Genomic DNA, 24,664 nt, shown 5'->3' on the forward strand with positions numbered 1-24,664 from the left:
CCATGGAATACTATGCAGCCATAAAAAATGATGAGTTCGTGTCCTTTGTAGGGACATGGATGAAGCTGGAAACCATCATTCTCAGCAAACTGTCACAAGGACAAAAAACCAAACACTGCATGTTCTCACTCATAGGTGGGAATCGAACAATGAGAACACCTGGACACAGGAAGGGGAACATCACACACTGGGGCCTGTTGTCGGGTGGGGGCAGGGGAGGGATAGCATTAGGAGATATACCTAATGTTAAATGATGATTTAATGGGTGCAGCACACCAACATGGCACGTGTATACATATGTCACAAAGCTGCACGTTGTGCACATGTACCCTAAAACAAAGTATATATATATAAAAAAAGAATGGTATTTGTGGTAGGTTTTGTTCTGTGGATATTCTTTATCAAATTAACATTATTGTTTATTTTAATCTTCAAATTGCTCTAGATTTGGCTAGCAGGAGCTCTTCTAGGCTAGCTCTTACGTTTTTGACATTCTTCCATCATTTTTTTGAGCTACTTCTTACCACAGGATGTTCATCTTGTACACACCTTGTACAGCCCTCGAGTCAATTGATTTCTTTTAGTGAGAAGTGGTATTTAGAATCTAAGTTGTGAGGGCTACTGATGTGGCTTTTCTTCCAGGTCCTCTCAATAGGCTGAGCTAGGAAATATATTTGTTCAGATAAATTTGTCTATCTAAATCTATCTTATTGTCTATCTAAACATATCTATCTAAATATAGCTATATAAATCTCTCTCTCTCTATCTCTCTGTATCTAAAACCATAAATTCATTCTAATAACTGGAATTCCAGTTCAAAGCCACAGGATACTTTCCAGAGTTTTCTCTTTTCCTAATTGTAACTCTTTTCCCTAATGGTGAGAATCCTGGTTCTGCTAATGTCGGTACGCTAGCTTATTTCCTTAAGCTAGAATGTATAGAAGGTAGTTTCAGGATTCTTAAATATTTTTAAATTCAGGTGTTTATCTGCTTCCTCTTATGGCTTCACATCACTGAGGATTTGTGCTGATTGTCCTTGCGGAGCTCTCTCTCTCTGTCTCTTGGGTGTCCTCAGACCTGTTGCTCATGGAGACACAAATCAGGTTATTGGAGCACCCTGAATGTTAAGAACTGTTCAGATGATAGGAGGAAAAGCATTCTGTACCCTCTGTGGGCTGGATGTGAATTCCCTTCTGAGCCACCTGGAGTCTGTCATTACCTTGCCAAGATACCTGGAGGAAGCCTATCCTGTCGCTGATCTCCCTGAACTGTTGCACTCTCCATGGCAAGGAAGATGCAACCGATTGTTGACTCATCTTGGCCTTTTGAGGAGAATTGATCTACTCACATGGGGACAAGATTGATTTTCATTTTGGAAATTATATTTTTAACTTTCAGGACACAGCTATTAAAAAGATTCACATTTACTGGGAAACCAAATAACATCAGTAAAACCAACTAAACAATGACAAAAAGCCCTAAAACTCTTGGATTAAAAGCAAATCATCAATAAACTAAAACATATTTAGAACTGAGTGATAATGTAAACACTGCACATCAAAAGGAAGCTGCCCTCCTTCCTTTCTTCAAATGTTTCCTCCTCTGTTTCAACAACATCTGCCTCCCTTCTTCCTATCCATCATTCTTTTTTAATTGTATGTGTGTATGTGTGTGTGTGTTGATTTAGATTCTGAACAATGTATAAGTGACCAACATAAATCAGGTAGATTGGTGCTGACCAATAGGGTAGCAACATTGCTAACAGAACAAAAAAAACTGAAAATATGCTTGGAACAATATGCTCTATAAACAACTATATAACTGTGCAAATAATTGGACTACTTTAAGTTTTGATAGGGATGATTTTAAAAAATTGAATATATATAATACTTGAAATCTAAACTATTAACTAAAATTTGAGTATATTTTTTTCTGGAGCATATTGAATATGCAGTTATGAAGTCACCTCAGCTATATTCAACTGATGTTTTATTTCCTCTAGAGTCTAACTAATGTTAGACAAAATTTTGCTGCATTGTTTTTTCCTCAAGGACCAATACACAGAAATGATTTTCTTGTTTAATATTGAATTTAGTTGATGAATGTGAACATCATATCCTAATTTTGTTGTCTAATCTCAGTGGCCTTTTGGTTATGAAAAATAAAAGCTCTGGCTGGTTTTAGCTAAGGACACAGACTTCAGAGAGAGTTGAAGGCAATACATGGTGTCTTTGTCCCTGGTGCTTATCCCTGTGCCTTTTTTTAAAACACCCTGGTTCATATTTCTAGCACTGCAGAAATGATAAATAAGCCAGAAACATTTGCATAAGGGAAGTCAAGTGACTTCTTGATGTATTCTTTCCAAATTGGAACGATTCTTCTTTATTAAATATCTGAAAGTTCTTGTGTAATTTCAAAACTTCTTTCTCCCTTGGCAGAAATAGGAGAACCAGTGTTAGTAAAGCAGCACGACGATACCTGATGGATTACTTGAATCCTCTAATATTAAGCTATGTTAAAAGAAAGAGGTTCCATCGTCTATCACTTGAAGAGATGCCCTGGAGAGCTCAGATGAACCTGTATCTAGCAGGTGCACACTTTAACCTGGTTTTACAAAAGCTATGGGAGCGTACGAAGATGAAATTTGGCACATCACATATGATGGTCAGGTATAGTATATTATTGATGAAAAATACTTTTTTAGTTTCATGAACATGGATTGTATTTGTGTGTTCAGAGCTCCAATGGTGCTAACAACTTAAGGAGGTTTACAGAGTGCTTCTATCTTTATACTGGCTCTTTTAGTCTGTTCTCACGCTGCTATAAAGAACTTCCCGAGACTGGTAATTTATAAAGGAAGAAGGTTTAATTTGACTCACAGTTCCATTGGGGAGGGCTCAAGAAACATAATCGTGGTAGAAGGGGAAGCAAACACATCCTTCTACACATGGTGGCAGGAGAGAGAAGTGCAAGGGAAATACCATATGCTCATAAAACGATCAGATCTTGTGAGACTCATTATCATGAGAACAGCGTGGGGAAAACTGCCACCATGATTCAGATACCTCCACCTGGTCCTGCCCTTGACACGTGGGGATTATTACAATTCAAGGTGAGCTTTGGGTGGGGACAGAGAGCCAAACCATATCACTAACCATTGGTTTATTTCTTAAGTTTTAATCTCAGAATCTTTCCCAATTATGTGCTGGATATAAGTGATATTTGATTGTAGCTTGAATATGTTTGTTGATCTCGCTTTCAGTGCAAGTGTAAAATGTAATTCCAAGAGAAGTTTAATATGAATTATAGAATAAATGTAGATATTAGTAGGCATTAGGCAAATGTCTATTTCATAGAGGCGTACTTTAAGATCATATTTACTCATCCAATGTCAATTTTCTATCATTAACTCAACAGACATTTTTAAGCACTTACTGTCTTTGGTTAAGTGCTGTAAGAGATAAAAATAGAAGATACATACATAATATGGAATACTGTGTAGCTATTAAAAAGATACAAAATCAATGTGCAAAAATCACAAGCATTCTTATACACCAATAACAGACAAACAGAGAGCCAAATCATGAGTGAACTCCCATTCACAATTGCTTCAAAGAGAATAAAATACCTAGGAATCCAACTTACAAGGGATGTAAAGGACCTCTTCAAGGAGAACTACAAACCACTGCTCAATGAAATAAAAGAGGATACAAACCAGTGGAAGAACATTCCATGCTCATGGATAGGAAGAATCAATATCGTGAAAATGGCCATACTGCCCAGGTAATTTATAGATTCAATGCCATCCCCATCAAGCTACCAATGACTTTCTTCACAGAATTGGAAAAAACTAATTTAAAGTTCATATGGAACCAAAAGAGAGCCCGCATCGCCAAGTCAGTCCTCAGCCAAAATAACAAAGCTGGAGGCATCACGCTATCTAGCTTCAAACTATACTACAAGGCTACAGTAACCAAAACAGCATGGTACTGGTACCAAAAGAGAGATATAGACCAATGGAACAGAACAGAGCCCTCAGAAATAATGTCACATATCTACAACTATCTGATCTTTGACAAACCTGACAAAAACAAAAAATGGGGAAAGGATTCCCTATTTAATAAACGGTGCTGGGAAAACTGGCTAGCCATATGTAGAAAGCTGAAACTGGATCGCCATATGTAGAAAGCTGAAACTGGATCCCTTCCTTACACCTTATACAAAAATTAATTCAAGATGGATTAAAGACTTAAATGTTAGACCTAAAACCATAAAAACCCTAGAAGAAAACCTAGGCAATACCATTCAGGACATAGGCATGGGCAAGGACTTCATGTCTAAAACACCAAAAGCAATGGCAACAAAAGCCAAAATTGACAATGGGATCTAATTAAACTCAAGAGCTTCTGCACAGCAAAAGAAACTACCATCAGAGTGAACAGGCAACCTACAGAATGGGAGAAAATATTTGCAATCTACTCATCTGACAAAGGGCTAATATCCAAAATCTACAATGAACTCAAACAAATTTACAAGAAAAAAACAACCCCATCAACAAGTGGGTGAAGGATATGAACAGACATTTCTCAAAAGAAGACATTTATGCAGCCAAAAGACACATGAAAAAATGCTCATCATCACTGGCCATCAGAGAAATGCAAATCAAAACCACAATGAGATACCATCTCACACCAGTTAGAATGGCGATCATTAAAAAGTCAGGAAACAAGAGGTGCTGGAGAGGATGTGGAGAAATAGGAACACTTTTACACTGTTTGTGGGACTGTAAACTCGTTCAACCTTTGTGGAAGTCAGTGTGGCAATTCCTCAGGGATCTAGAACTAGAAATACCATTTGACCCAGCCATGCCATTACTGGGTATATACCCAAAGGATTATAAGTCATGCTGCTATAAAGACACATGCACATGTATGTTTATCGTGGCACTATTCACAATAGCAAAGACTTGGAACCAAGCCAAATGTCCATCAATGATAGACTGGATTAAGAAAATGTGGCACATATACACCATGGAATACTATGCAGCCATAAAAAATGATGAGTTCATGTCCTTTGTAGGGACATGGATGAAGATGGAAACCATCATTCTCGGCAAACTGTCACAAGGACAAAAAACCAAACATCGCATGTTCTCACTCATAGGTGGGAATCGAAAAATGAGAACACATGGACACAGGAAGGGGAACATCACACACCGAGGCCTGTTGTGGGGTGGTGGGAGGGGGGAGGGATAGCTTTAGGAGATATACCTAATGTTAAATGACGAGTTAATGGGTGCAGCACACCAACATGGCACGTGTATATATATGTAACAAACCTGCACGTTGTGCACGTGTACCCTAAAACTTAAAGTATAATAATAAAAAAAAATAAATATAAACCATTTATTATTTCTGATGCAAGACTGTTTAATGCCTAGACCTTATTTTAAAAAAGAAATGATGGCTGGGTGCAGTGGCTCACGCCTGTAATCCCAGTACTTTGGGAGGCCGAGGTGGGCGGATCATAAAGTCAGGAGATCGAGACCATCCTGGCTAACACACTGAAACACTGTCTCTACTAAAAATACAAAAAATTAGCCAGACGTCATGGTGGGTGCCTGTAGTCCCAGCTACTCTGGAGGCTGAGGCAGGAGAATGGCATGAACCCAGGAGGCAGAGCTTGCAGTGAGCCGAGGTCGCGCCACTGCACTCCAGTCTGGGCGAAAGAGCGAGACTCCGTCTGAAAAAAAAAAAAAAAAAAAAAAAGAAATGCCATTGATTATGGACACATTACTCTATATAGTAAGCATTGTCATTGAGTTCTGTTCAAATCAGGTGGTTTTAAGTTGAAATAAATTGTTGTTTCAGAGCTCACAGAGTCGGCACAGATATTTTTATTCCCATTTTCAAGAGCCCTTTCAGAGAAATATATATTGATGTTAAAATTCCTAAGAGCAAAATTACATTGCATAATTTTAAAAGTTAGTGAAAAAATGTTGGGCTTTGATTAAGTGCCAAAACCCTTAATGATTTAAAATTTAGGAGTACTCACAAATGTTTTAAAAATAAAAATAGATTGCATTTGACAGTTTTAATTAAATTTTGCTTATATTGTTTTTTAATGTGATTTTTCCCCCCTTGCAGTTTCCGATCATGTGATCCTAACATATTCTCACTGTATAATTCAGGAACAGTATTACCAACAAGAAAATTGACTGTAGAAAATTATAAAGCAATGCTTGATTTCCTTCTTACAGCCAAAAAAAGAAAGGCCAACTTACCATCAGGTAAAATAAACATGTTAGTTTATTATCAAATTACCTCTAGATTTTTATTCACTAAACAACACAACACACATACACATTGTGGACACACAAAGGTATACACCCAGTTTTCCAAAGGACCAGCAATTTAGTTGAGTTTTGATATTTTGTAGGAGATTCTTGTTTGCTCTATTTTAAAAAATTTCTATATTCTTATGATATAATTGCATATATTTGGAAATATCTATTTTGTATTTTAACCTTAGCCAATTAGATTGTTCAGCAAATATAATGTTTTAAATTAAATATTCATAGCCTTTGATGGTTCAAGATAGGTGAAGACTTGCTATCAGGTGTTATGTTTTAGTGCAAATAAGTTCCCAAGCAAAATCCATCAAATGTACTAATACAAGCAGTCACCCAAACTATCATGATAGCTGATTTTGTATTCAGGGGAATCCACCATTGCCCTAGGATTTCCAACCAGCATCTTCCAAGAAAGCTCACTCTAAGAGGAATGAAGCCTTGTTATCTAGTCAGGTGACAGGGGGCTCCAAAAGGTAGAGACATGCAGGTAAACAGGGTTCTTTTTTTTTTTTTTTTGAGACGGAGTCTCACGCTATCACCTGGGCTGGAGTGCAATGGCGATCTCGGCTGGCTGCAACCTCCGCCTCCTGAATTCAAGCGATTCTTCTGCCTCAGCCTCCGAAGTAGCTGGGATTACAGGCACGTGCCACCACGCCTGGCTAATTTTTTGTATTTTTAGTAAAGACGGGGTTTCACTATGTTGGCCAGGCTGGTCTCCAACTCCTGACCTTGTGATCCACCTGCCTCTGCCTCCCAAAATGTTGGAATTACAGGCGTGAGCCACTGCGCCCAGCTGAAAACAGGGTTCTTGATCAGGGTGTGCTCTGGAAACTGTAGTCTGACTAACCTGACTAATTTCCACACCCCTTTCCTGCAAAGATGATGGAACCTGGACACTTTCTAACCAATGATATGGTTCATTTCACAAATAAAAATTTATTTCTAATACCTTTAGGCTCTTACAAACTCACTTATATAGACTTTTAGTAATGACATTTTAAGTGCTAGCTATGGGATTTATTGCCAACCAGTTCTTGGTATGCCAGTTAACTGCCCCAGGAGTGTTGATTTATGTTTGAGGTACTTGGCATGCTTTCTGATATCTTCTAGGATATAGATTAGATTTCACAGGTATGTGCATATCATACTACCTATAGTGAGGTATTTGAAAGTGAATTCCATAGCCATAGAGTCTGGTTTTTGAATATAGATTGTAGTATATAGCTTCCTGAGTTTTTCTTTTTTTTAAACTGGCTCTCTACCTAAGACCTACCATGAAATTGGCAATAGAATATTTTGCTACGGAGACTTACTATCTAATGCAGGGTTCTAAGAGAAAGTTGGTGGCAGGAGAAAGCCTTCTTTTTTATGCCACACCAACAGGGGAATGCATGGCCGAGGTTGCTGCACTGCCTAACTCCAGAAGTGCAGCTCACTTTCTGATATGTGTGTCTTAGGAATGGCCTGTTTGGGAGGAAATGAAAGGACAATAGTATTTTCTATTGTTCCCTTCAAAAAACATGTACATTCCTACTTCTGCATTGTTCCTTTTGCCATCAACTTTGTCTGAAATGATGTTCTCTGTATTTCCCCATATAGCTAAATCATGCCCATTCTTTAAGACCCAAATACCTCCTTCTCTAGAAACTTTCCCTGGTTCATTGTATCTCTGATAGTCTTGTCCTTTCTCCAAATTTATGTAGAATTTGTTATCTGAATTACTCACTTGATCCTTATCACCTACTGTGTTTTCTGGAACTTAATTCTATGTTTTTAATCATGTCATATCTTATTTTTGTACTGTAGATGCTGAAGAATTTTCTACATTTATTAATTCCATAATGAGTGATGAAAATATGTCCAAGACACAAACAGTTTATGACTCAGACTCTCAATCAGGTTCTAGTGCTAAAGAAAAGGACCGAGGAGCAAATTTGTGTGTAATGGATCATTTTATGAAAATCTTTTTATACTGCAGGAGAGCAATGGTAATGCAATCTTGTTCGCAGTGTAGTAGACATAAATTTTAGCCCACCAACTCGGATGTTTAAGACACATTGTGTTTATTTTCTTACTATACATAATTTTAGTTGTGACTTTGAGACCTCATCTTGCTGGGTGTATCCTAAGTCACTTTTGAGGTGTACCTGCAGTGATACTGAGGGCATGTTTTGTCCAGTTGTCAGGCAGAGTGGGGAAGCTTCTTTAGTCATTGTCAGCCATCCACCCAGAGCCCAGGTGTTCTTTGTCCCTGTTCATGCAGTTCCTATGAATATGCATGCACCTCTCTGCCAAGACATGGGGTTCTCTCATAATGCAAGGGGTTCCTCTATGGGGACTTGATCTCTCTTCGGGGTACCATAGATCTCTCTCTTCTTTCTAGGACAGGGAAATATCTTTCTAGGCTCTAAGAGAACCCTGCCTTTGCCCCCAGTTTCCTTATTCCCATCACTTCCATGTTCTCTCAAATGCTTTTCTTTCTTTTTCTTCTTAAATATTATATGAGACATGATTAAACCCAGAATTGGAATTTTTAGCTACAAAGAAATCAGTTTCTTTTTTTCATAGCAGGAAGGGCATATATTTTAAACTCCTCAAGAGGTAAGGAGAAATCTGTCCTTTCTAGATAAGAAAGGAAGACAGGTTTTCATATGCCCCATGGAGTGGACAGAGTGATTTTTACATAATGTAATGTAAACCTGGATCACCTGCTTTGACCATAGCATTGAATCCTATCCTGGCCTCCAGCTTCAAGGCCCTGGAAGAGCTGGTCCTGAGCACCTTGCAGAACTCAGCTCCTCTTACTCTTGCTGTTGTTTAGCCCACTCCCATGGGTCAGCAGTCTTGAAAGCACTTAGTTTGTTCCATCCTCAGCCCTCAGTTTCACCTTGCTGTTCCCTGAGCCTCAAATGTTCTTCTCCACCCAACACCCTCGCTGCCACTTTCACATGACTTGTTCAATATTCAGATGTTTGCTCAAATGCTACCTCATCAGAGAGGACTTCTTTCCCGACCACCCTGTCTAAAGCAACCTGTCCTGTAATGCTCTGTCAGGTTCCAACTCATTTCTGCTTTATTTTTCTTTATAAAACTTCTTATTGCTTGAAATTATGTTTTTATATGTCTACTTTTCTAGTGTCTGTCTCCCGAAATGAACGTAAGCATCATGAGGGCAGACCCAGTTTCCCTTGCTCGCTGCTGAATTCCTAGCACCTAGAACAATGGGTTAGCCATGCTGAACCCATGACTCCATTTCCTCATCTGTAAATTGGGTAAAATACTAGTACCTAGTGCACACTTACTTCATGGAAATCTTTGTTTGAAGTAAATGAGATAATGCATATAACAGTGTCTAACTCATGTAAGTGACACTAACAAATGATGTTAGTTATTTTTACTATTGACACATAATATTTGGAAAAAGATGAAGTTGTTCAGAGATCTGTAACTTTTGGAACTTTGGGGTCTTTTAAATTTTGTGTTTGTCATAGGTTCTTGCTCATCGTGGTGGCTATTGGACTCTGCTTCAGAACTGCTGTCGGGCCTTATGGAACTTTACTCAGGAACTACAAATACTTCTTAAACAGGCAGTGGATCTTGATAAAACATTTCCTATTAGCCAAGATGGTTTCCTCTGCACCTCTGTTTTACCATTCTATTTGGGAGCAGAATTACTTATTGACATGTTAATACAACTACAAAATACCAATTCTATTAAAGTAAGGACACTTTGGTAATTATTTTTATTATATTCAGTTAAAAATATCGTACTGTGCATCTTGGTATAAGTAGAAACTTTTTTTTTTAATTTCTCATTTGGTTTGTCTACATTTCATTTGCTTCTCATTATAATTTTGTTTACAATATATAACTTGCATTGATGTTAACTAACAATAGCTTAGCCTGAAAATTTAACTTGTTATAGGGAAGGGAAAGTAACATGAACTGAACTCCAGCCCCTACATAAATTTGCCTTAATGCACTTAATCCTTATAACAATTTTTTGCCAGATAAAGAAATAGATTCCAAGGAAGATCACATAGCTTGAATAAAGATGTGATCAGCTGATCTTTATTCCACTGCTTCTCTGTCCTGTTCTATTATTCTGGTCTGCTAGAATTTACAGCCATTTAAAACTTATCACACTGTGGTTTAAAGCATGGAAATAAAATTGAAGTAATATAAATAGAATATAACCTAAACACATTGAAAATTAGTAAACACATACACACATTGTGCCATGAGGCTTATAACATTTCTAGAGGAAAATATTTGGCAATGGCAGAAAAGACAAAGAGAGTAAATTATTAAGGTTTTTACACTTTATATGAAGTGGTACAATATTAACTCTAAGTGATAAGGATGTATTTAATGATCCCTTGAGTAACTAGTGAAAAAGAGACATAGCTGAAAAGTCAACGAAGTAAAAGGGAAGACTAAGTAATGCTCAATTAACTCAAAAGAAGGCAGGGAAGAAGGAACAGAGGAACAAAAAACATGGGACAAAGAGAAAACAAGTATAAAACATTCACTCTAACTCAATGATATCAATAACTGTATTTACTATTAGTGGGTTAAAGATGCCAAATAAAGGGTAGAGATTGTCTGACTGGATAAAAAAGCAAGACACATGTACCCATCTACCAAGAGAAGCACTCTGAATATAAAGAAACAGGTAGATTGAAAATAAAAATATGGAAAGAGATATACCATTAGAACAATAAAGATAAAAAAGCTGATGAGTCTATATTGTTAGACAAGATAATATAAATCAAGGAGCATTATGAGAGATAAAGAGGGACATTTCATGTTAAGAAGAACCTCAATTAATCAGGAAGACATACCAATCATAAATATGTATGTACCTAATAAGAAAAACTCAAAATACATTCTGGACATCCAAAGCTTGAAGAACTTCCTGGATGATAAACACATTGATGTGTCAGGAGGGTGACATGCCCTGATTCCACAGGGAGAGGGCATGGCAGCTCTGTGCCAGGGACCCTCTCAGACTGCACCCTATGTACCTCTTCACTAGGCTGTTCCTGAGTTTTCTTTACAATAAAACTGTAATTGTAAGTACAGTGCTTTCAGTGAGTTCTATGAGTCATTCTAGTGAATTATCAGATCGAAGGGGCTATGGAAACCCCTGAATTTATGGCTGGTCAGTCAGAAGATTGGGTGACTTGTCACAACTGTGGTACAGTAAAGCCAGGTGGAATGGAAACAGAGCACAAGTGCACGTGGTGTGTTCACTGAGATGGGTCATATACAGAGTCAAAAATAAGTCTTCAAAAATGTAAGACTGAACTCTTGAAGAGTATGTTCTTTGACCATTACAGAATTAAATTATAAATGGATTGCCATAATATAGGAAGAAAAATCTCCAAATATCTGGAAATTAAATAATACAATTCCAAATACCCCATGAGTCAAAGAAGAAAACACAAGAGAAATTAGAGAATATTTGAAACTAATAATAACACATTAACATGTATGGCATTCAAATGAAGCAGGGTATAGAGGGAAATTTATAGCTTTCAATGCTTAATAGGAAAGAAAAAACATGTAATATCAATTATCTAAATGTTTATATATAGAAAAAGAAGAGCAAATTAAATCTAAACTAAAGAGAAGAAAGGAAATAATAAAAAGAAATAAAAGAAATGATAAGAGCAGAAATCAATTAGATAAATATAAAGCAAAAACAATAAAGTCAAAATTTGATCTTTTAAATTAAAAATTATTAAATCTAGTATACTCATAGAAATACTGATGAAGAACAAAAGTGAGAAAAGCACAAATTACTCATATTAGTAATGGAGGAGGGATATAACTACAAATCCTATAGATATTAAAAAAGGAAATATGATCAATTTTTGTTAATAAATTTGATCACTTAGGTGAAATGGACATATTTGTTGGAAAGCACAACTTAACAATCTGACACAAGAAGAAACAGAAAATATGAATTGCCCTAAATATACTAACAAACTTGACTTCATAATCAGAAACCTTCACATAAAGAAAATTCCAGACCCACAATGTTTCTTTGGAAAATTTGAGCAAACACACATGGAAGAAATAATACATTTTATACCAATGATTTTTATTTGTAAAAATTTATGGGGTACATGAGAAAATTTGTTATATGTATACAATGGGTTGTGATCAAGCCAGGGTATTCAGAGTGCCCATCACCCAAGTACAGTACATTTTTGTGAAGTATTGCATTTATTCCTTTTATCTTACTGCTCCTTTAACTCACTCACTTGTCCTCATCCTCTCCTCTCACCTCTCACCTGTAACCCCCACCCTTCCCAGTCTTTGTTATCTACCTTTCCACTGTTAACCTCCATATGTTCACATTGTTTAGCTGCCACATATAAGTGAGAGCATGCAATATTTGTCTTCTTGTGTCTGGCTCATTTCACTTAATTTTTTTTTTTTTTAAGAAATGAGACCAGCTTAACCCTAACAAATACCAACTGGGAAAGTATGAACTAATATCCCTCATGAACATAGATTTGTCAATTCAGTGAAATATCAGTGAAAATCCCAATAGTCATTCTTTGGGGCATGAATTCAAATTCATTTTAAAATTTATAAGCAAATGCAAAAAAATGTGAATGCCCAAAAAAAATTTTTTTTAAAAAGAACAAATTGGAGGATTCACTATATATGTGATATCAAGGCTTACTAAAGCTATGGTAATTAGGAGAGTATGATACTGACCTAAAGAGAGTAATATATCAATGGAACAAATATAATCTGAAAATAGACCCATATGTATGGTGTTTTTTTTTTTCCCACCAAAGGAGTCAAAGCAGTTCAGAGGTTTCAAAAAGAAATGTCAACTCTAGGACCTAGATTGTTGCCTTTAAATACATTTATCACTAAAGGAAACAGGGCTTCTTTGGGAAAAAAAAAGCTTGACTACCTTCCCTCCTATGTGAACTATATTTGAGGATGACCAAATAGTTAATGAAGGGGAATTTTTCTTCACAAAAGTATCCAGGTAATAAATGAAGAAAGGATGTTGGAATTAGAATTACTAGGTTTCTGTAATTCTTAATGAATGAATTGGAGGATCAAGAGCATCTTATGCAGTATACTTGCCAAAAAACAGAAATCTAACTGGAATCAGATAGAATACTTACATTTATCCCACAATTTGTAGAAAATACAGTGGACAGAAGAACATTTTAAATGAAATTACAGGAATAGCCTCAGTAAAATTCAGACTATGGGAACTCTACAGGAAAACAATCTGATTTTTTTAACAAAAAATTTAATAAAGGAGGACATGAAATCTATAAATTAAAAAAGACAAGAGACATAACCAATTACAATGTTTGGACCTTATTTTAATCAAACTAACACATAAAGTTAAAAAAATCTGTCAGGCAGTAAGGGAAATATAAACACTCTTCAGTATAATTATTCAATAATGATTTAAAGGAATTTCTGCTAATTTCTTTTTTTAGGTAGGATTATGGTATTGTGGTTATGTTTTTGTATAACTAATTTTTATTTTTTAGAGATAAATACTAAAATATTTATAGATTAATTAATATAATTTTGGGGATATAATTCAAAATAATGGGGGAAATGAGTATGTCCTAAGAGTTGATAATTATTGCAGCTGGTCGTGGGTACATGGGCTTCATTATATTATTTTCCCTACTTTTGTAAGTGTTAGAAATTTTCTTTAATAAAAAGTTTTTAAAAAATCACACATGGCCCATACAAAATCTTCAAAACTTAAAAGAGTCTGGCCGTGGCTATGCCAGAAACCTCAATCTCCATATGCTATTTTGATCTTTTGATCTCCAAATGTCAGTCTTGTTTATTTCTCAGTGTTGTTTATTTCTCAATGTTGCCAAATTTAGGAGGTCAGTAGACAATTCTCTTTTTTCCCTCCCCCTCTTTTGGATTGGGATCAACTGAGAGATGGGTGCTGAACAAGGCAATTCAGATAAAATATCAGCTTTGTTGGTTTTTTTTTTTTTTTTTTGAGATGGAATTTTGCTCTTGTTGCCCAGGCTGGAGTACAATGGCACAATCTCGACTCACCACAACCTCCACCTCCTGGGTTTAAGCGATTCATTCTCCTGCCTCAGCCTCCTGAGTAGCTGAGATTACAGGCATGCGCCACCACACCCAGCTAATTTTGTATTTTTAGTAGAGACAGGGTTTCTCCATGTTGGTCAGGCTGGTCTCAAACTCCCGACCTCAGTTGATCTGCCCTCTTCGGCCTCCTGAAATGCTGGGATTACAGGCGTGAGCCACCATGCCCGGCCCTCAGCTTCGTTGTTGATAAACACTATATTAGATAATGTAATAACTATAGAGAACTTCCCTGTCCTTCATCCCAGAAATAAGGCATAGGCATGACTAACTGATAGCAGATCTGTGCTCCTAGAAGACTTACTGTAGAATCAGTGAATTACAGTGATTGAGCTCATAACATAAATAAAATGTCAACTACTTTTTAAAAGTATGTCCCATGTGCTGGGCACTGTGCTGAGGATGCAAATTCATGTAAGTCACTGGTGCTACACCTGCTATTCATACCTACATAGCCTGACTGTAGATATGCATACTGCATTTCACAGTCCAATGACTTCCAAAGTCTGTTCTAACTTCAAGGACTACAGCTTTTGTTAGAGGGGATGTTTATCCTCTACTTTTGTTGATACTTCCCACCTGTGTATATAGGTTACTTTTAGTGATATTATTGGGATGGGAAGGCTGGACTTGAGTTACCCAACTGTTTTGGGCTATAATCTGGCCCTTGTATGGATCTAAGAGGCTTTGTTTTGCCTTAAGAATTTCCAGAGGTATACACAAATGTGTCAGGAACTCATAGGACATGCACACTATTGTTACATAGTAACTCTTTAGGCAAAAAGAGGGTCTCCTTGATGCTTTCCTCCTCCATAGGTGTGACATTTGCATCTAGGAATGGACATATTATTGTATAAATTAACGAATGTAACCAATGTATTAGGGAACTTCATTATGTGTTTATACTAAAGTCTGTTTTTTCCTAAAAATCTTACCATAATTGATTTCATATCTTTACTTAAATGGATAGTGACTGTTTACCAAGAACTATAAATGGTAATCTGTGTTGTCCAATATGGTAAACATTAGCCATATGTGGCTATTTAAATTTAAACTTGAATGAATTAAAATTAAACGAAATTAAAAATTCAGTTGCACTAATCACATTTCAAAAGCTTGGTAGCTGCAGGTTTCTAGTGGCTATAGGGAACGATAATGAACAGCACAAATATATAGCACATTTCCATCATCACAACAAGCTTTACTGGGTAATACTGCATCAAATTATCAAGCTTTGACTAGCATAAGAAAAATATTTTTTGTTTTCAGTTGAGTTCTTTTCCATGTTACATTTTTATCACATTCAGTTTTCAGAAAAAATATGGAGTAAAATCTGAAATTACACATTTTTTTTTTCACTGTGCTACTTGCAGCCTATTGAAGACAAAGGAGAATTCAGTGTTCCAAGTTGTTATGGGAATATTAAAAATGACAACGGTGGTTCTAGTCTTACCTTTGAGCATCCTTTGGATGATGTAAATGTGGTTGATTTGAAATGGATCCACGACTTTGTATTAAAATCTCTGGAAGTTTTATATCAAGTGGAAAAATGGGAAACACTAGTATCTCTTGCCATTCAGTTCAATACAGTTTCACAGTAAGTACTGCTGTAAGGGCAATTAAAAGTAGCAGACTTCATTGAAAAAAAAAGTCTTTTAACTAATGTTTTCTTTTTAATATATTCTTTACCCCTGTCTAGTGAGAGGTATACAGAACAAGTGACACCACTTCTGGTGTATGCACAGCGCCAGCTTCTGCTGAGAATACACAAGTTCAAGGGCCCAGATATTACCCAGCAACCTTGTGCAAGGTATGAGGCTGAATATGGAGAGAAGGTAAGTTTAAGTTAGTTCTATTATTCATGCTGTTGTGATTTCTAATTAGTCCACATATAAAATACAAAGATTTAGAAGTCAGATAAATCTTATTATTTCTGCTTTAGTATTTCCACTTACTGGCATTTATCATTCAAATCGACAAACATTATTGAGAGCCTGCAATCAAGGCAAACAGGAACTAAGTCCCTGTCCACAAGAAGTTCATATCAGGCCAAGACTAACTTAGCCATAAAGCACAATAGGGATGGTGTCTGGAGCCCACAATACTTTTGTTTTTGTTTTTGTTTTAGACGGAGTCTCACTCTGTCACCCAGGCTGGAGTGCAGTGGTATAATCTCAGCTCACTGCAACCTCCACCTCTTCCTTAGTGTGTTAATTTAGTCTGTGGCTCTAAGTACATCTCTATGATGATGACTTTTAAAATTACATCTCCACTGTAGATCTTTTTCCTAAATTTTGTGTTGATATATCTAACTGCCTGTATCAGCCAGGGTTCAATCAGAGGAGCAAAACTCGTAAAGACAGGGCTATTTTATTCTGGAGGGGAAGAAATAAATTCAGTGTCTCCCACTGTGCCCTCACAACATGATTCTGACACCAGATGTGTGGGAATTTCTCCCCACCACTAAGCAGGAAATCAGTTCTTCAGTGGACACCAGCTGGGTGTCTTTCTTTTTTTGAAACGGAGTTTCACTCTTGTTGCCCAGGCTGGAGTGCAATGGCACGGTCTCAGCTCACTGCAACCTCCGCCTCCCAGGTTCCTGCGTGTCTTTCAATTCAGTTTCTACGCAATCTACCTGGAGATAGCATCAGATCCCAGAGGTGGGGGGGTTCTGCCCCGATTTCCAGTGTTGATCTCAACACCTCCTGGGTTCAAGTGATTCTCCTCCCTCAGCCTTCCGAGTAGCTGGGATTACAGTTGACTGCCACCATGCCCGGCTAATTTTTGTATTTTTAGTAGAAACGGGGTTTCACCATGTTGGCCAGGCTGGTCTCGAACTGCTGACCTCAAGTGATCCTCCCACCTCAGCCTCCCAAAGTGCTGAGATTACAGGCATGAGCCACTGTAATCTAGAGCCCACAATACTTTCAGGGGCCCACTAAATGTTTTAATTTCTTTTAAAATAAGAAGAAAAAAATAACTTTCAGGGCAAATAAAATGTTTGAATTTCTACTTTCATATTCTTATATTTATGCCAACACAATTATAAAATATCATTTTTAATATTTTTCAATGGAGAAATAGACTCATGAAGGCAAAAGTACCCAGGGCCCTTGAAAGTCATGGTATATCTTGAATCAGGCAGATAAAAGAGATAAGTACATTCTTCCATTGACTAATTTAACAAAGTGCATTGACTACCCAGTCAGACCCATTGCTTACAGTTGTACTGTGTGTGACCTGCCCAAGGGCCCCTGGCATACGTGGGGCCTGAAATCCAGCCCCTCCTTGCCACACCAGCCTATGTGCTTGAGGTGTTGCATCCAGCCAGCAAAGACTCCATTTTCTTCTTCTCACAAATGTTCCTTATGGCCCAGTGGTAACCTTGCCTCCTGCATATTCTGTGTGGTGAGAATACAGTTCTGAGTTCCTGCTTCATAAAGTTTAATTTCAGAGGGTTGGAAATAGGGCCAGAAAATAAACATGTAAACAGATGAGTAGAAAGACTTATAATCATTATAAGGTCTCTGAAGAAAATAAGTCAATGGACTAGAGATGAACTGGGTGAGAGGTGGTAACTTTAGTAAGGGTGATCTAGAAGACCTCTTGGAGATGATGGCATTTGATGAGAGGGGCCAGCCATACAGTGATCTAGGGAAAGAACATTGTAGCCTAAGAGAAGAAGAATGGCCCATGCCCTGCAGTGGGACAGAAAGAAGGCCTGTATGGCTGAAGTGTAGCAAACAAGGGGCATGGGAGAAAGAGGAGGCTGTTCCTTCCAAGGATTTTTTGTTGCCTCTTCCTCTTCTCCTCAGTGTCCCAAATGTGAGTGTGCCCCAAGACTCTGTTCTTGGACCCCTTTTCTTCTCCATCCACGTACTCTTTCATAGTGAGTTAATTCAGTCTGTGTGTCTAAGTACCATCTCTATGATGATGAATTTTGTAATTACATCTGCACTCTAGTTCTTTCTCCTGAATTTTGTGTTGATATATCTAACTGCCTATATCAGCCAAAGTTCAACCAGAAGAGCAAAACTAGTAAGACAAGTCTATCTTATCTCTGGAAGGGAAAAAATAAACTCAGTGTCTCCCACTATGCTCTTACAACATGATTCTGACACCAGATGTGTGGGGATTTCTCCCCACCACTAAGCAAGAAATCAGTTCTGCAGTGGACACCAGCTGGGTGTCTTTCAATTCAATTTCTATACAATCTACGTGGAGATAGCATCAGACCCCAGAGGTTGGGGGCTCTGTTCTGACTTCCAATGTTGATCTCAAGCCCCAGGTTGTGACCTGTTCTTCTGACTGACAGGTGACAAATTAGGGTTCCTATGACCCACTCCTTGGGTTCAATTAATTTGCTAGAGTGGCTCACAGAACTCAGAGAAACGCTTGCTTACATTCACCAGTTTATTATAAAGAAAATTACAAAAGATACAGATGAAGAGATACATAGGGTGAGGCAGAGGGGAAGGGGCACAGAGCTTTCATGGATCCACCACCCTCCGGGAACCTCCACATGTTCAGCTATCCAGAAACTCCCTAAACCCAGTCCTTTGGGTTTATTTTTTTTATGGAGGTTTCATTATGGAAGCATAATTGATTAAATAATTGGCCATTGACGATCAGCTTAACCTTTTACCCCTCTCTTCTTTGCAGAGGTTGGGGAATAGGGCTGAAAGTTCTTATCCTACCGTGGTCTTTCTGGTGAGCAGCCCCTAACCTGAAGCTACCTAGGTGCTGCCAGCCATCAATCAACTTATTAGCATACAAAAAGATACCACTTTGGAGATTCCAAGGATTTTAGGAGTTGTATGTCAAGAAACAGGGACAAGACCAAATATATATTTTCCAGTATCACATCTGTCTAGCTAGCTAGTTAGCTGGCTATCCATCAAAGGATTTGCTACAAGAATTTGGCTTATATGATTGTGGAGGCCAGCTAAGCAAGCTTCAAATCCATAGGTCAGGCAGTCAGGATCATGAGCAGGAAGAAACCCCAGATGGACAGAGGCTGTTACTCATAGGCAGTCAGTGAGGGAAGATCCAGCCAGGAGAGGACAATTGTAGAAGCAGCTGCTGCTGGTGTTTGAAGTCCTGGAGACTGCGGGCGTGTCAGACTCATCTGCTTAGGTCAGGTCCACTGAGAGTAATCTCCCTTGTTTAAAGTCAATTTAATTAGTATCTGCAAAATCCCTTCACAGTGGCACCTAGTTTGATTGAATAACTCGGGTGAATTGTGTGCATGCCAGAAAGTAGATGCTTCCCTCTCTTTCCTCCTCATAGTTTAGCCCTAACCAAGTTGATCCATTAAAAAACCATCACACTGCCCAATCATCATCATTTCTTAGATGAGGAATACAATTTCTAAATTTAGCACATTTCAAACAAACCTGTTCTGCTAAGTCTTCTTCAGTCAATGACAAGCCTTCTGTCCTGGCTGCCAGACACCTTGGAGACATCCCTGCCGCCTCTGTTGCTCTCACACCCCACTTCCAACTGGTTACCAAGAGCTCTACCCTCAAAATACAATCCGAATTGGAGCACTGCTCACTACCTCCAACACTCCCTCTTAAATATACTATAGAATGCACCTCACTATTTGTTTATTATCCAAACCCTTGTTGTATTTGCTTGGGTTAATGCAGTGACTTCCTAATCATCCTGAACCCCACTTTCAGCCTATAATATATTCTTTTTGTTATTGTTGTTTTGAGATGGAGTCTCAGTCTGTCACCCGGGCTGGAGTGCAGTGGAGCGATCTTGCCTCGCTGCAACCTCTGCCTCCTAGGTTGAAGTGATTTTCATACCTCTGCTTCCTGAGTACCTGGGATTACAGGTGTGAGCCACCACACCTGGCTGATTTTTGTATTTTTAGTAGAGATGGGGTTTCACCATGTTGACCAGGTTGGTCTCGAACTCCTGACCTCAGGTGATCTGCCTGCCTTGGCCTCCCAGAGTGCTGGGATTACAGGTGTGAACCACCACACCCAGCCTGTAATCTATTCTTAATGCAGCAGATACAATCACCTTTTAAACCCCAAGTCAGGTTCTGTCACACCTCTGTTTAAAACCCTATGGTGGCTTCCCACCCTATTCAGAGTAAAGTGAACATCTTTATCATGACCTTAATATAACTTATCCTATATAACATATCCCCCGATCTCTCCAGTAACTCCTGTCCTATTACTCCCCGGCAAGTTTTCACCGCACTGTTGTGTGAGCTGTTCCTGCCACAGGGTCTTTGCATTTGCTGTTGCCCCTGCTTGGAGTGCTGCTCCCCAAACATCCACATTAGATCCCTCACCTTTTCCCAATCTTTGCTAAATTTTACATTCTCTGTGAGGCTATTCCACACTACCTTATTTATAACTATGTGCGTTTTTGCTCTATGTCTCTCTAGAGCATTTGCAATTCTTTAATATACTATATAATGTACCACACTATTTGTTTATTATCTGCCTTCTCCCACTAAGATGTTTCACAAGAGTAAGAGTTTTTATTTTGTTCTTTGCTACATCATCCCTTCTTCTTGTAACAGTGTTTGGCACATAATAGGTGTTCAGTAAAGATCAGTTTAATGAAGCTGGAGAAATAGAAAAGACTAGATCAAGTAGGGCCTTATGAGGTTGTGGGAAGAAATTTGTATTTTATTAGGCTGCATTTACATCTCATTATAAAAGTACTACCCACAAGGGACAATAAAGAAGCATCTATATCAGACTGGGGTTCCAGGAGGACTGTATTTTGAGTGATACGTTAGTTCAAGGGATGGGAGTGAAGAAATGGAGAGAAGAGGATCTTGGGCCCTTTAAAATAATTTTTGTCATTTTAAAACTTTTCTGTTTTCAGATATTTTATTATCTTAGGACTCATATCTGTTAGAAAATAAATTATCAAAATACTACAGAGGAAGTTCTGAAAAACTTCACCAGGGAAATTAAAGTTGCATTAATTATAAGTAGGGTGGAAAAATCTGCCATTGGGAAAGCAGATTATTTTTTAACTTCTATAATGGAAGATATATTCAGACCAGCGAATTTATAGAATATTAGGAAATCATATTCTAATTGCTCTACATAATTTGCCTAACGTTCTTCCAGCTGTGCTGTACAAAAGAAATATGAAAAATTATGGAGCTGCTTTTTTTCCTGAAAGTTCTCATGATTAGACGCTATTCTGCCAGCTTTTTTTTTGTAGCATTGTTATGTATCTCTTTATTCTGATAAATAAAAAATGAGAGAAACATTTCAAGTAAGCAAAATTTTTAACTATAAATATCCGAGTAATATTTGTTTTCACCTTTCTTTTTAAAGATAACCTGCCGAAATTTCATTGGGAAGCAGCTTAAGATTAATTCTTCAACCATTGAAGAAACAAGCAACTGCACAGATTTGCTAAAAATGCTTATCTCTTCAGGTCAGAACCAATCTTAGCTTGAACGTTTATCTTCTCTAAATCGAGGTTTGCCATTGTGTTCTGCACGTCAAACCTTCCATAATTAGTATGTTTGTAAAAATTTATTTTGCAGGTTTAGTTGACTGAAAATAATGCATTTGATTTTTGCCATCTTATGTTGCTATAAATGTTACTTAAGGGGGATTAAAACACTTTTATTTATTTTTATTTTAAACTTTTAAGTGCAGGGGTCCATGTGCAGGTTTGTTACATAGGTAAACTTGTGTCATGGGGGCTTGTTGTACAGATTATTTTATCACCCAGCTGTTAAGCCTAGGACCCATTAGTGATTTTTCCTGATCCTCTCCATCCTCTTCACCCTCTGATAGGCCGGAGTGTGTGTTATTCTCCTCTATGTGTCCATGTGTTCTTATTATTTAGCTCCTACTTATAAGTGAGGACGTGGTATTTGGTTTTCTGTTCCTGCATTCATTTCCTAAGGATAATGGCCTGCAGCTCCATCCATGTTCCTGCAAAGGACATGATCTAATTCTTTTTTATGGCTGCATAGTATTCCATGGTGTATACGTCTCACATTTTCTTTATCCAGTCTATGATTGATGGGCATTTAGGTTCATTCCACTTCTTTGCTAATTGTTCTACATAATTTGTCTAATGTTCTTCCAGCTGTGCTCTATAAAGAACGTATGTGTGTGTGTGTCTTTATAATAGAACAATTTATATTCCTTTGGGTGTATATATATATACCCATAATGGGATTGCTAGGTCAAATGGTATTTCTGTCTTTAGGTCTTTCAGGAATTGCATCACTGTTTTCCACAATGGTTGAACTAATTTACACTCCCACTAAGAATGTATAAGCATTCCTTTTTCTCCACAACCTTGCCAGCATCTGTTGTTTTTTTACTTTTTACTAGCAGACATTTTGACTGGTGTGAGATGGTATCTCATTGTTGTTTTGATTTGCAATTTTCCAATGATCAGTGATACTGGGCTTTTTTTCTATGATTGTTGGCCACATGTATTTTTTTTTTTTGAGAACTCTCTGTTCATGTCTTTTGCCCACTTTTTAATGGGGTTGTTTGTTTTTTTCTTGTAAATTTGCTTAAGTTCCTTATAGATGCTGGATATTAGACCTTTGTTGGATGCATAGTTTGGAAAAATTGTCTCCCATCGTAGGGAGATATGTCTGTTTACAATGTTTATAGTTTCTTTTGCTGCGCAAAAGCTGTTTAGTTTAATTAGATCCCATTTGTCAATTTTTGCTTTTGCTGCAATTGCTTTTGACATCTTCGTCGTGAAATCTTTGCTTGTGCCTATGTCCTGAATGGTATTGCCTAGGTTGTCTTCCAGGGCTTCTATAGTTTTGGGTTTTGCAATTAAGTCTTTAATTCATCTTGAGTTAGTTTATGTATATAGTGTAAGGAAGGGGTTTAGTTTCAATCTTCTATGTATGGCTAGCCAGTTATCCGAGCACCATTTATTGAATAGGAATTTTTTTTCCTATTGCTTATTTTGTCAAGTTTGTTGAAGATTAGATAGTTTTAGATGTGCAGTCTTATTTCTCAGCTCTCTATTCTGTTCCACTGGTGTACGTGTCTGTTTTGTACCAGCACCATGCTGTTTTGGTTACTGTAGCCCTGTAGCATAGTTTGAAGTCAGGTAGTGTGATGCCTCCAGCTTTGTCCTTTTTGCTTAGTATTGTCTTGGCTATTCAGGCTCTTTTTTGGTTCTACATGAATTTTCAAATAGGTTTTTCTTATTCTGTGAAGAATCTCAATGGTAGTTCAATAGGAATAGCAGTGAATCTATAAATTGCTTTGGGCAATATGACTGTTTTAATGATATTGACTCTTCCTATCCATGAGCATGGAATGTTTTTCCATTTGTTTGTGTCATCTCTGATTTCTTTGAGCAGTGGTTTGTAGTTCTTTTAGAGATCTTTCACCTCCATAGTTAGCTGTATTCCTAAATATTTTATTCTTTTTGTGAAATGCATTTTTAAAAAGTTCAATCTGTAAGTTAGATAAGAGAAATAAAAGGAAAAGGGATATGGATGGGCAAAAAGAAAGATGGAAAAAGGTTGTTTTGCACATTTTTTTCTTCTTTTTATCTTATTTATGAATGCTTTTGGTATTTGGCCTTCTGCTATTTTCCTTATTCTGTTTCAACTCCCATAATAGCTTCCATTTCCATAATCAATATAGATTATTCTATTGGTTTTACTATGTTAAGTTGTAGATCTTTTAACTAGAGCACAGGAGAAGATTTGGGAATGTCATGACTTCTTTGCTTTTAACTGATAAGCCCTGGATTAGTCAGTTCTCATGCTGCTCATAAAGACATACCTGGGACTGAATAATTTATAAACAAAAAGAAGTTTAATGAATTCACAGTTCCAGATGGCTGGAGAGGCCACATAATCATGGCAGAAGGCAAAGGAGGAGCAAAGGCACATCTTACATGGCGGCAAGCTGGAGAGCACGTGCAGGGGAACTGCCCTTTATAAACCATCAGATATTGTGAGACTTATTCACTATCATGAGAACGGCATGGGAAAATCCACCCCCATGATTCAGTTACCTCCCAGTGGGTCCCTCCCACCACATGTGGGGATTATGGAAGCTACAATTCAAGATGAGATTTGGGTGGGGACACAGCCAAACCATGTCATTCTGCCCCGACCCCTCCCAAATCTCATGTCCTCACATTTCAAAACCAATCATGCCTTCCCAACAGTCCCCCAAAGTTTTAACTTAT

At 37.6% G+C, this 24,664-nt stretch overlaps 1 protein-coding gene across 1 annotated transcript in view; it reads left to right on the top strand.

The window, feature by feature from the left end:
• The window catches only part of CFAP54 (cilia and flagella associated protein 54), a 379,132-nt gene that overhangs the window by 150,420 nt on the left and 204,048 nt on the right, over positions 1–24,664 (top strand). Inside the window, exons 33-39 of the mRNA XM_054442311.1 lie at positions 2,439–2,669; positions 6,147–6,289; positions 8,159–8,340; positions 9,844–10,071; positions 15,856–16,079; positions 16,182–16,317; positions 21,802–21,904. Coding sequence (XP_054298286.1) covers positions 2,439–2,669; positions 6,147–6,289; positions 8,159–8,340; positions 9,844–10,071; positions 15,856–16,079; positions 16,182–16,317; positions 21,802–21,904 — 1,247 coding nt within the window. The remainder of the gene's footprint in view (positions 1–2,438; positions 2,670–6,146; positions 6,290–8,158; positions 8,341–9,843; positions 10,072–15,855; positions 16,080–16,181; positions 16,318–21,801; positions 21,905–24,664) is intronic.

The sequence above is a fragment of the Pongo pygmaeus genome, chromosome 10 (genome assembly GCF_028885625.2).
Source record: "Pongo pygmaeus isolate AG05252 chromosome 10, NHGRI_mPonPyg2-v2.0_pri, whole genome shotgun sequence".
NCBI classification, from domain to species: Eukaryota; Metazoa; Chordata; class Mammalia; order Primates; family Hominidae; genus Pongo; species Pongo pygmaeus.